Genomic DNA, 12,704 nt, shown 5'->3' with positions numbered 1-12,704 from the left:
GAAATGACACAATTACATTCTACTCTTGGACTCTACGGATGGCATTCACATTCCATCAATTTATGTGCAACCACAGCAGGCCATTGACCAAACGTCTGCCTGTAATGTTGTATGAAAGTTTATTACGTGGCAACTTTAACTTTTTGTGCTTCCTCCTCTATCAAACAAAACAGACTTCTACACACTTGTATTCACTGCAGACATCTGTGAGTATTAGTCTGTGTTAAATTCAGTATAGCAGCTGAACCTATTAGTATTTAACGAGACAGAAACAGGAAATACTGTTCTACTTTTAGCTACTTTTCTCGATCATAAAAATGACATAAACAACGTCGTGGTTATCTAAAAAAAAAAAAATCCTTTTGAACAATTTTACATTCTCTAATAAAATCATGTGTCAAATAGTTTGTAAGGATTGGAAATAAAATGAATGTTTTCAAGTAAAAGTATAAATATTGTTTTCCATTATATGAATGTGTTTTCATGCTTGAGTTGTTGCTCAATTCTTGCCAATCCTTCAGTAGGAGACATCAGGTCTCATCTAATAAGCAATATTGTTATTTCTATAAAAGTAGTAATTGTTAAAATAAAATAGTATTGTAATATGAAGAACATTCAGTTGGTTTTATTAAAAATAAATTCCTGTCAGAGGCTGCCAGAATTCATGCATAAAAGGGTGAATAAAGTGTATAAGGAAGTGTGAGTCATACCTGTGTGGGAGATTCGGAGTCTGACCCTGGTGTTGACATTTTTCCCTGATGTGGCGATGACACACCAGTAGACATCGTCATCACTACCCTGGAGAGAAGTCGTGGTTATCGTGAAGGCTCCTGCCGTCTTGTTGTCTGTAATGGAGCTTCTGTCACTCAACCGGTTCCTTGGAGTTTTGACAACAATGCGGCACAGGTCATATACCCTCCCTTTGCACCAGTACTTTGTGTAGTCTCTGAACCGCAGGTTGTAGCGGCAAGTTACTTTGACAGAGCCTCCATACGTTCCCACTACCTCTTTTGGAGCAGAGAGATAAACGGAATCCACAGTGTGTTTCATAAGCCACAGGAGACAGAAAACTGGTGCTGCAAAGGGGGGAGAAAAATAAGTCAGACCATATAGAGTATTCAAGTAAAGAAGTATTTCACATTGTTGTTCTACCATGGCAAACTTAAAAGTATTAAAAAAAAAAAGATACTGTTACCAGAAAATAAAGCAAGATATATACCTGATGTCTTCATGATGGGAGGCAGACATCACACTGTGGAATGTGGAAGCAAAGGTTTGGATGGTTCCTCTTAATTTTTCATTTGAGTAGGTTGTGCAACCGCAGTTTGTGTGACGTCACTGTCGGTGATGTTTATCTACTTGTGTTTGTGGTTGCACTGTGAAACTGTATGGTGTCTGGTTTAAGAAGCCACAATTTAAAAAAACAAAACAAATGGTTCTCATTCGTTGTATTTTCTTTTTCCAATCCCACATATTAAGCGGTTGCTAGTGTCAGGCCGTCTGACCGCAGGTAAGACTAAATAACACAAACCAGTCATTCATTTTCTATCACGGCGGATCCTGCACTCAGGGTTATGGCGGTGCTGGAGCCTATCCCAGCTATCAAAGAGTAAAGGCAGCATACACGCTGGGCAAGCCCCCAGTTCATCCCTGGGCCAACACACAGAGAGAAACACACACACAAAATTTAGTGTCGCCGCTTCACTGAACATACAGGTGCTTGGACTGTGGGAAGAATCCGGAGGACATGGAGGGAACCCAACATGCAAACTCCACACGAAAACAGGCCCCTGGTCAGGGTCCAGGCCAAGCCAATGTGCCACCTTGTAAAGAAAACATGAGAGTATTTTAGACTAAATATCACTCCCAACACCTTAGAATCACTCCGTGTCTTTTCATAAGACATTTGATCGATAGAGACAAGATAGGGAGAGGCAAAAAGAAAAGTTGCAATGTGTGCATTTTTTCTTTTCATCACCCATTACATCCTTCCTGTTGCTGAACAGAAACCTAACTTGTGAAACCCTGCCTGCCTGTCCCTGTGAAACAACTTGTTTATATAATAGTTTATGTATATACACACACACGCACACGCACACACACAAACACATATGTATATAAATGCTCTGAACATCTTGTTTGGAAGTATAATTTCCTTTGGGGCCAACAATTCTATAATTTGCCCCATTAACTTCCATCCCCTGCAAGTCCTCAGGCTTCCCTGCATCTGATTTGAGCTTTTCCCATTTTATGCTGCTGTACACTGAAACGACTTCATAACGGTGGAGCAAATGCCACATTTTATCATTGGGATTATACTTTAAGATTTATTGTAATGAGCTCTGGAATTTTATTTGCATCTTATTCACAGATTTTGTCTTTGCTGTTAGAATAGGTTGAATTCTACAAACACGGGTTGAAATTTTCTTGTTGCACATAATTGTCCCCCCCCCCCCCCATCTGTTAATTGAGTGACTCATCTAAAACATTCATATCTGAAAAAGACAGCATTTCAGCTATTGGTTCATATCAAACTGACACACACTACCAGTCAAAGGTTTGGGCACACCTTCTCATGCAATTTTTTTTTTTTTTTTTTTATCTTTGCAACTTTCTACATTGCAGATATACCAAAGACATCAAATATATAGGCAAGATATATGTATTTATGCAGCAAAGAAAAACAGGTTAAATAACTTTAAGAACGCGTTTGAGTTATTTTACAATTTTATTGTTTTCCACATTATCCCATGAGTGTTCATATGTAGTTTTGATGCCTTCAGTGAGAAACTGCAATGTCAATAGTCATGAGAATTAAAGAAAATACATTCAATTTATAGGGTGTGTCCAAACTATTAACTGGGAGTGTGTCCAGACAAATATTTAGTGAGAATGCATGTTTAAATTAAAACACACAATGAAACATTTTGGCCATCTGAATTGTCTCAGTGATTTTTCTTTCTGTGTTTTGACTAAACAATCATTACACAGGGAACTTAGTGATGATAACTGAATTTCAATTTTACCTAGTAAACCTTTTAGATGCACTAATATTTAACAAGAGCACAGAGTGACACACTGGGGATTCGACTTGGGAAACTGGGAAGTTGACTTTAAGGTCAACCAACACAGGAAAAAAAAAAAACAGAACTAGGTTGTTCACGTATGCACTGGTGGTAAAGTTAATAAGCAGAACAATACTTTGGAAACTCACACGCAAGAAATCTGCTCAATAAAAAGCAACATCTCTTCTAACTGGACTAACAGGACTGTTTTTCATCTGCTGGACAGATGAGGAAGGAGAGTGAAAAGCTTTTACCGTTTATTATGGGCTAGTGTTCATGTGGACTCACAGTATTCGAAGCTTTCCTCCGGGAGCCAATGCACAACATATGTGTGGTGTGTGTGAAACATTAATCTGATTGGCTGCCTTGGGGAACCAACTCTCAAATACACAGTGAATGTTGCTGAGACGATGACCTTGATAGAAAGTTAATCTGGACAGTTTTGTATTTCACACTATCAGGAAGAATCAGTGGGGGAAAGGAGCATGTCACTTTCAGGGACTTGTTAATCTGTCTCTCTACATATAACATTTAAAAACATCTTCAATTAATTTGTCGTCCGTGCTACGAAATGAAAAACAAACAGCATTAAAGTTGCATGCAGACTTTGCCTCAGGTTGAAAGCGACACCAGCATATATTTCTTTCAATATTACATGAACCGTTAAAGATAAAGAAGGCTGCAGTGTAATAGCAGCCAAATGATTAGATAACTCCCCCATTTACTGTCTAATGCCTTGAACTTTGGTGCAAATCCCTCTTCATGAAATATCACAAACCCCCACAGCAGGATTATAACTGTTAAACATCTTTATCAGCACATATCTGCAGTTCAGACAGTTCCTTTTTTATTATTGTCATCCACAGCAAAATTGTGGTTGATTGTTTGTGTGTAAGTCGAGTTCTATTTAATATTTTAAGTCACAGCAGAAAAAAGACAGGCCTACATCATACAATCATTTAATAACAAAGCTATGTGTTTATTTAATACTGCATTTGTATTTTTAATCAACCACACCATGTATGTTATTGAATTTTTTTTTCAATCTGCAAACCTTCTAAATACAAAAAGAAAACCTATTAGTGCCTTTTTAATATCTTAACGTTATCTCCACTACATGCTTTTGCCTCTGTACAAACCATCTGCCTCACCCCATTTCCATGAGATGGCAAAGTAAGCTTTTTCCTGAATATGTGTCGAGTTGAGAACATTTTGCCGGAAAAAGTGAACGCGGCTGTTCGAGCTCGTGTCAAATTTTCAGCGCCGTAGTAACCCGACATTTACATTGTGCTTTTCTCACTGAACAGTACATCAAAGCAAAACAATTTACATTCCGAACATGTTACAAATTGTGGCTCGCGGATCCCTGGAGTTCAGACAACACTAAATATTTCATATCTGTTGACATTTAACAAGAGATGAGAGCCGCGTTTGAGAACGAGGCCAAGCCAGAGCAACAAGGCTCATCCTCTGATGTCTGCCGCTGCGCCGGCTGGGAACGACACCATCCATTCTGCTTATCAGATGGCCAAGCTGAGCCAGTGAGCATTTGAAGCAGCATTTGTGTTGTGTTCAAAGTCATCCACAGCCAGGCAGCGGGCCAAGGCTGTGTGGAAACAAACATTGTTGTCTTCTACCAAGTCTCGGAGAAATGCGCTTGTCCCACTGTTTGTTTGCATCCTCTGTTGCATTCGCACCAGTCTGCAGCTGCACCCTGTCAAACTCCACCTACTGCCGTGTCATAACACCACAGAACGCCTTTGTTGTTGTTTTTTCTCTCCAGCAAATCAATACGGGTAATTTTGGAAACTAAAGCTGTCGTGTTCGGTGACAGTGATAACAGAGTGAGCTTGTTTATCACTGCCTCACAGACGTCAGATGAGCACTGCAGATGTGTTGTGAGGCTGTCATTAACACCGCTTTATGAAAATGCAGATCCTTTTTCCTCCAAATGGTGAAACTTGGGTTGAAAATGAGGCCCAGCATGTGCCAGATGCCAGCAAGAAAATCCGTGGGTGGAATTTAACTTCAACAGCCTTGAGATCAAGGTGAGAGAACAACAATTAGTTGTTTGAAAAGCTTAAAAATCTGTTGGGCGTTTTTTAATTTTCTCTGAGCTAAAATGTTTTTCTTTTTCTTTCACAATCTGTCAAGACTAAAGTCAAGTACTGTTCAATTAGAAAAACATCACTCAAGTCGTGTGCTGGAGACGCTTAATGATATGTGTCCTGACTCAACCAATACAAATCACTTTTGGAACTGTGGCACTTGGCCAGTGTGCTTTTAATCTAATCTTTAATATCAACTGTTATTGTTATTCTCGCACCAGGTTAAAGTTATAGATTGACTATTTGTCAATCGGGTTCAACTTTCTTTGAGCACGAAGTCCGACCTGCATCTCTCTACTGGATGAGTTTATTGAAAAGCAAAGAAAACGTTGGATGGAGGAGGATCTGCATTGATTTTTCTCTTCTTGATTACAGAAAGTTGTGGGACTGGTTGTGGGTAACTGGCAGACATTGTCGCCCCTCATTTGAAAGGCTTATTCAGTTCTTAAAGGATTGCTTGAGAGTCCCACATATTAAACCACCTGTGGGGAGCAAAAATACAAGATAGGATATTCCTTTATTAGTCTCACAGTGGGGAAATTACGGCAGCTTAAGTGGAAATTTTAGAAAGAAAAACCTACAGGCGGTCCTCAAGAGTACCCCACCCTATCAGAAAAGCTGTTTTGTTATGCTGATAGACTGACATCCACTGTCTGAGAACCTTCACAATCAGAGGTATGATTTCACCTGCACAACTATTTGACATATATATTTCAAAATATAGGCAAAAAAAAGTAAAGAGCACGATGAAGAGAAACAAGATAACACACAGCAAGCTAACGGTTGTGCATTCTCAATGCAATCTTTATTATAATACTTAATTTTCAACCTTTGATGTGATGTAAAACAGAAACAACAATCTGATGATTATTCTTCACCAAACTTGAAAAAGAATTCCAATACAATCTCCATCAGCAGGCCAATATTTACAAAACAATGTTATTTCAAGCACAACAACAGTAAGTCTGCTCAACGTCCGTTTGCGAGAAATTGGTCGCGAGTGTGAATTCTTTGCGGACAAACTGCAAGTGAGGAGCGACGACGACAAAGACAGCCGGGACGGACCTCAGCTGGTCGCGCTCTCCTCTTTCTGTTCTGTTCTGGCTGATCCATTCTGCTCCGTGACTTGCTCCTCGACCATGGCAGACTTTTTCGTCGTTCCTGTTGGGATTGCAGAGCGAGCGGGTTAGAGGGCGTGGAGGAGTATGAAATTAATGAAGGAGGAGGAGATTAGCGGCGGCGCAACGGAGGAGGATGCCGGTGCTAATGATGTACCTGCGAGGTAATTTCTGTGCATTCGATGGAACAGCAGGAGGCCAATGAAGAGGATAAAACCAATGCAGGCGATGATCATTCCACACAGCAGGAAGCTGTAGCTACCTTTTGTCTGCATAATCTTGGGAAATTAAATCGCACGTTAAGCTATGAAAAATGAAATCTTGCTTTCTAATCAGCTTTCTCTTACGCTTTCTCCCCTGAAAGTATTCCTCACTTACCGAGCCAACCAGAACCTGCATTACCATCTCTCCCATGCCGGCACTTGTTACCAGGACTGATGTGGCGCAACCTGACAAAAGAAAAGGATGGTCTCATTTCCCTTTACCTTCTGCATTTTCATTCTCAAAAAAAAAAAAAAAAAAAGGTTGGAATTCATTCACGAACCCTGGTAATCAAGGATGTCTTCAGTATAGGCAAGCATGCAGGGGAATATGCTGCTGAGGAAGAGCCCGCATAGACACGTCCCAACATACAAAAATGTAGAACTGGTGTAGAAAATAAGCAGCATCAACACAGTAACGATGGCACCCGCCTGTAAGAAGAAGAAGAAAAAAGATAGAGGATGAGCAAGGTGGATTTAAAATGGCAAAGTATTTAACGCTGTCATTAAAATAAATAAATAAAATGGCTCTCCATGTGTTGCATTGGCCTTACTAGATTGAACATCAGCAGTCTCACAGGCTGGAATCGGTAGGAGAGAGGAATGGATAACAGACGACCAGCAGTGATAGCCGCCCAGAAGATACTTGGAAGATAACCTGCCATCTTATGAGGCAGTGACAAGGGTGGCTGCGTCCCGTAGGTGTACACAAAGCCAGCATATGCGCCCTGCAAGACGAGGGTGTGTTTATTCATTGACGTGCTCCACTTTTTGTGGCGTATAATGCAAAAACAGATCTGGGGGTGCCCTCATAAATTCTTTGGCCGAATGTCGTCTGCGATATGCGAATTTTTATCACGTAACCGCACTCCTCACTCACCACTATACCATCGGTCATGAAGAGCACCATCCCTCCAAGGATATGAATCATAAAGAAGGACACTGGCAGCCCACGCAGGTTATCATTCTGACAGCAGCTAAAGATATTGCCGTGGCCTGTAATAGAGCAAAATGTCAAAAAATGACAGATTGTCCCGTGCAAAATGACATTTATTTATTTATTTTTTAAAAAAGGGCAAAAGCAGCACAAAGACAGGTTCAAATTATTCATCTCAAAATAAGTATCTTCTATTAAAAATAGTTCCCCTCCCCTCCTTTCACCTCCAGCTTCGTGGTTCTTTTGTTCCACATCGGGACCCTCTGCGCCTTGCTGGGTTTCCATGGCTAGTTCATCTTTGTCCAGGAGTCGGGGGGTGCCGCTGGGACAGCATGGGATCAGCTGTTCCCGGTACATCAGGAACAGGACGGCCATGGGTACAGGTAGCTGAGGGTGAACAAATAAGAATCAGCTTGAAATCGGGATAAAGAAACTACAACAGCGACTACAATATCGTCTTACATTGATAAACGCCATGATCCAAAATGCATACTGCACATTGGAGTCCTCATGGGACATGTGGCTCTGATTTATGTTGTGCTCCACAATCGGGCTGTTTCTCAGCATGTTTCGGAAATGATGTATGGTTTCGCTGGCGTTCTCTGTGTGGTTCCCGCAGCCTGTCTCCGAGAGGAAGGGATCTGCAATCAGCGGGCTCACCAAGGCTCCGAACCCGATGAAAAAATGGAGAGCCTGCAAAAATGCAGAAAACCAAGAGGCAAAGACACAACTTCCTTTATTATAGCATGAGAATGGCTCTCAACTATTGCAGTTATTCTGGAGCACATTCCTGTTAAGCTAATATGATGGGAGTAAAGGTCAATTCAAACAAGCCTGTTGCTATTAAAACAATCTCTAATATAAATGTATGAATGTCAATACTGTTTGAAAACTTCAGCTATGCAGATAATAAGAGATTCTTCACCTGCAAGAAAACAGCAGAGTCCCTCTGATAGATGGTCACCAGTTGAATATTAGCAATGGTATCAATGATCCCCATTGCCAGTCCGGAAACAGCCATGGCGATCGCAAGCAGGAGAACATTGGTGCACAGAGGGATGATGGCAAATATGACAGAGATGACAAGAGCGGAGACAAACAAAGCGGCAAGGGCACTGAACAGCCTTGGAGAAAGAAAGTAGACACATTCATTTATAATGAGACCGGGTTATTCAGAGTTTTGGTGATATCTGAGTGTGCACGCAAATCGTATCCTTACGTCCTCTTGAAAACGCCTCCTATCGAGCTGCCAATCAACAGGCAGAACTGCTGGGAGAAAAACACCCACGTTATCTGACTGAGGGTTGAGTTTGTTTGACACTGCAGGTCCAAAATTGTAGGTCCGAGAAAGGCAATGCAGAGTCCAAAGCTGAAGAAGACGCTCCAGTAGGTCAGTGTGTGATGGGCATTCCTTTTGAACAGAGTCAAGATCCGCTCGTCCACAAACATGTTGGCTCAAACGTCAATGGAACAGGCGTCAAGGATGTCGAGGATGTGAAGGCAACCTTGTGTTGCAGTGCAAGGCGTGACAACAGCTGCCTGTAGCTGTATGTTGAGTTCATTCGTGCTTTTTAAAGCCACTCACTCCCTCCTCTCTGGATTGCTTAACTGAAAAGTGAGTTCCTGAGTTAATGGGTGAAGTGACGATTCATCCAACAATAATATGACCATTTCAAGAGGGTCAATGATTAGTGGTGAAAAGACTCTGTTGAAATGCTACCAGAAAGCCTATATTTGTGGCTCGGCCCACCTCAAAAACCCATCAATGGAAAAGGAATCAATGACGCATCAACCCCTGCAGGACGAGATGTTTCGCACCTTGACAAACGAGTGGCCAATGCGTCAAAAGAAACTTTCAGGAGGACGATTAGTTGTTGTTGGGTTTTTTTTCATCAATGTTGCAAATAAAGGCCACTTTCAATAAGCAAGAAAACAAAAAATGTTGTTGCATTGTTCAGTGTGTGAATACATACACACACAACAGCTTTATTATATATTTATAATAAAGCTCTGGCCCTCTTGAGTTCTTTAAACATGTTCCATACAGTATATAGGATTACCATACATTTATTTATGAACTCAACAAAGTTAAAATATCTTATCATCTTGTCTGATGCAACAAAACAATACAATATGCATCGGGTCTAAAATCTGTATCAGTGAAACTTTTTTTTTTTTTTTTTTAAATACTAAACTAAAAGTGAAAAGAGAAAAAAACTTGTTGCAAAATGTTGCCTTCCTGCTTTACACTTGCAAAAAAGTATTCCCAAGTGAATGTGTCTGAAGTTCACCTCTTGAAACTAGACAGTACGTGCAATGTGCAGCTTCAGTTTACCTTGACCCCCTTTTGGAATGGAGGGTAAAAAAAAAGAAAGAAAGACAGAAGCTGAGCCTCTCCAACTTAATGCATGATTTACATACAGCACACACTGTTCTCTGGATTTAAAAAAGGGTGCTGACTACTGAATAATATAGACTGAAGTGTGGTATTACACTACCACATTTACATGGCTAGAAAATTGGATTTAATATCAAATCTCTGTAATGATTATGCGGAAGAAACCAAGCCAAATATGGGCTTCCGCCATTGCAGGGGAAGACAAAAAAAAAGAAAAGAAAGTGCGAGTACAAGCACAAGCTGTTGATTTCAAATGTCTATTAAGTCATGGCCACAGTTACATTTAATAAAAGACCGGGGAAACAAACGGGGAAGAACTTTGTCTATTGTGGAGTTGCAGGACGATGACTCAACATCGACTTTTTTTTTATTTTTATTAAATTATCTTCATAGTTGCAAGGCTCTAAGTTTCTACAGCGAGCCATTCGTCCCATTATGGATGGCTGGAAGTCACGCAGCGCGATGATATCTGTGCTAAATAAAATATGCTCTTCTGTCATTTGCATTGCATTTTCCTCTCCACAGACATCTGCCAGGATGCGAGTGCCAACAGGGCTAAGCTGTGTAACTGATTTGCCAACTCGCCATGCAAGGAAGAGATGCTTGTCAGGAAGCAAACTGAGGAATACAGCTGTTTATACAAAAGGCATTCATTAACATTCACTTCCTCCTCTGGAGATAGAGCAACACTCGACGGCTTCTCCAGGTAATTGTCAACTACCTGCGTGTGTGGAAGAGAGTGTTAACAATCAACACGAACTTCTAGTTACTGAAGTACAACATCAGTTAACTTTTTTCATATGGGTTGGGTTAAAAAAAAAAAAGAAGAAAAAAAAAAAGAAGTCCTTCATGTTCCCATTATATGGGAAAGATGAATCAACACCCGTGTAATGCGTTACTAAATGGACTGGAATAAATAAAACAACAGCAACTGCCAGTTGCAAAGATAATAATACATTAAAAAAAAGAAAAAGAAAAAAAAGAAGTGAACATTAAAGTCGTTCACAACACCGAACTGATCGAACTACTCTTGGGTTTGTTTCTAAAAGAGGCGTTTGCAGTCTTCAAGCAAAGCGCGTTGCTTTAAAATAAGTGAACTGGCGCGTTGCCCACACAGATTCAACACTAGATGGCAGACAAGTACCACATTGTGTTGCAATCGCAGGGAGGGATGCAGCCTGTGAGCTTGACAGGCACGCAATAATTACAGGAGCAATATCTACAATATGTCTCATTCCCCGTTAATTTCATTTGTGGATGAAGCCACAGCGGGGATCAGCGTTCGTGTTGGACGACCTCAGGCTATTTGTAATGCTGCACCAACGTGCAGCTCAAGTGATGTCTTGACATCAAAAGACCCGGGGGGGGTATTCCATTCCATTTTGTTCCCCTCTTTATAATTCACATGGTGAGAATGCAGCATATCCTTTAGGATGAGAGGCGTGCTTTGCAGCCCAGACATCCATAAGAGGGTCTCAAGTGCACAAAAAGAACATTGCGCAGCTCTTCACTCATCTCCATACCCTGACATTTACCCAAGTCTTTCAGTTGGAAGCCTGAGACAGAGCTGAGACAATGTGACAAGAATCATAATCTACTTCCCTTACACTTATCTACCCCTCTAAGATCTCTTCTTTGTAGAAGTCGCAATATGTTTATGGACTTATGTATATGGATTTTTTTTATTTTTTTTTTTACCAGTCATCTTAAGCAGACATATATTATGCAGCACAAATATGGGGGAGTTAACTAAAGTAGGCACGAGCTTTTCCTGGCGCAGTTAGAGATGTATCTGTCACCTCCCTGTAGACCTGGATTGGAATGCCCTGCCAAGCACCCTCAATACATATCCACAGGCTCAAAATAGAGACGGGGAGAGGTGGCACGAAAACCAACATCGCTGCTAGGCAAAACAGTATAGGGCACACTGGGAAGTTTTGGAACCTGATACTTGTGAAACTGAGAAAATGACAGATGTTTGAAAGGGAAGATGATATCTCAGTGTTATGATTCACATGAATTACCAATGATCAAGCCCTGATCTACCGATGTGCATTGTAGTCCATTCAATTCTGTAGGCGTCTAAGTCAACCCACCCATTGGTAACTGTGCACTTTGTCAAAATTATTAAATTTACGTTTCCTATTTCTCAGCATTATGCAATTAGCATTTCCCTGTTGGCAACAGGTATATCACACCTGTATGGATATTAATGTGTTGTTCACTGATGGGATTATTGACATCAACAATATCGCCAGTGTTTCTCTTCGAAGTATTAAAGCATATAATACCCGCATTAAGCTTGTTTTATCACGTGGCATCATGTTCTCCTCAACATATCTGGATAATAACATTTCCTGTTCAAGTTCTCACTTTTTAATCAATCTCAAAATCAAATCAAGTGTTATTTGATTAGATTTTGGCCCAGGTTTGCCTGTAAAGGGCTTTACATTCTCGACACATGCATCCCTTGAATGGAGTGAGGAAAAACCTAGATGGCAGACAGATCGCAAGCAAGACAGAGATGAGTAGTGCACTGCATACAATGAAAAAGAAGATTGTTAATGCTGGACGAGTCCCTATGTCCAAAGCCATGTATGAGTCCAAAAGTCTAGAAGCATGTGAGTAACGACAGCTGACAGCACAGCTGACACCAAACAAGTGTAAGAAGCCACAGCCTCAGTCTCAGCTAAATAAAATGGCTCATAAAACACACATCAACCACAAGAAATGCTGGAGAATTAAACAGAATTAAATATTATGAACACCTTCATAATCCATACAGCAAAGACTGTGGAACTAATCTGCTACAGATTTA

At 40.7% G+C, this 12,704-nt stretch overlaps 1 protein-coding gene and 1 long non-coding RNA gene across 2 annotated transcripts; one reads left to right on the top strand and one right to left on the bottom strand.

Annotated features, from left to right (window-relative positions):
- Positions 1–4,301: 4,301 nt before the first annotated feature.
- Positions 4,302–6,992, top strand: LOC142898889 (uncharacterized). The gene is made up of 2 exons (XR_012928656.1): positions 4,302–5,113; positions 5,812–6,992. It is a non-coding gene; the product is annotated as an uncharacterized LOC142898889 (long non-coding RNA).
- Positions 5,951–9,047, bottom strand: slc60a1b (solute carrier family 60 member 1b). Its single transcript, XM_076042161.1, has 10 exons — positions 8,708–9,047; positions 8,414–8,612; positions 7,951–8,181; positions 7,713–7,875; positions 7,432–7,547; positions 7,106–7,279; positions 6,836–6,983; positions 6,670–6,740; positions 6,449–6,569; positions 5,951–6,334 (listed from the first exon to the last, which is right to left on the bottom strand). Exons 1-10 carry the CDS (start codon positions 8,935–8,937, stop codon positions 6,240–6,242), a joined length of 1,548 nt encoding a protein of 515 aa, XP_075898276.1. The 5' UTR covers positions 8,938–9,047; the 3' UTR covers positions 5,951–6,239.
- Positions 9,048–12,704: the final 3,657 nt, after the last annotated feature.

The sequence above is a fragment of the Nelusetta ayraudi genome, unplaced genomic scaffold (assembly GCF_046127955.1).
Source record: "Nelusetta ayraudi isolate G7.1 ecotype Tasmania unplaced genomic scaffold, CSIRO-AGI_Nayr_v1 ptg000070l, whole genome shotgun sequence".
NCBI lineage: Eukaryota > Metazoa > Chordata > Actinopteri > Tetraodontiformes > Monacanthidae > Nelusetta > Nelusetta ayraudi.
Note: the sequence above shows the minus strand (reverse complement) of the source record. Positions and strands in the feature narration are given on the sequence as shown.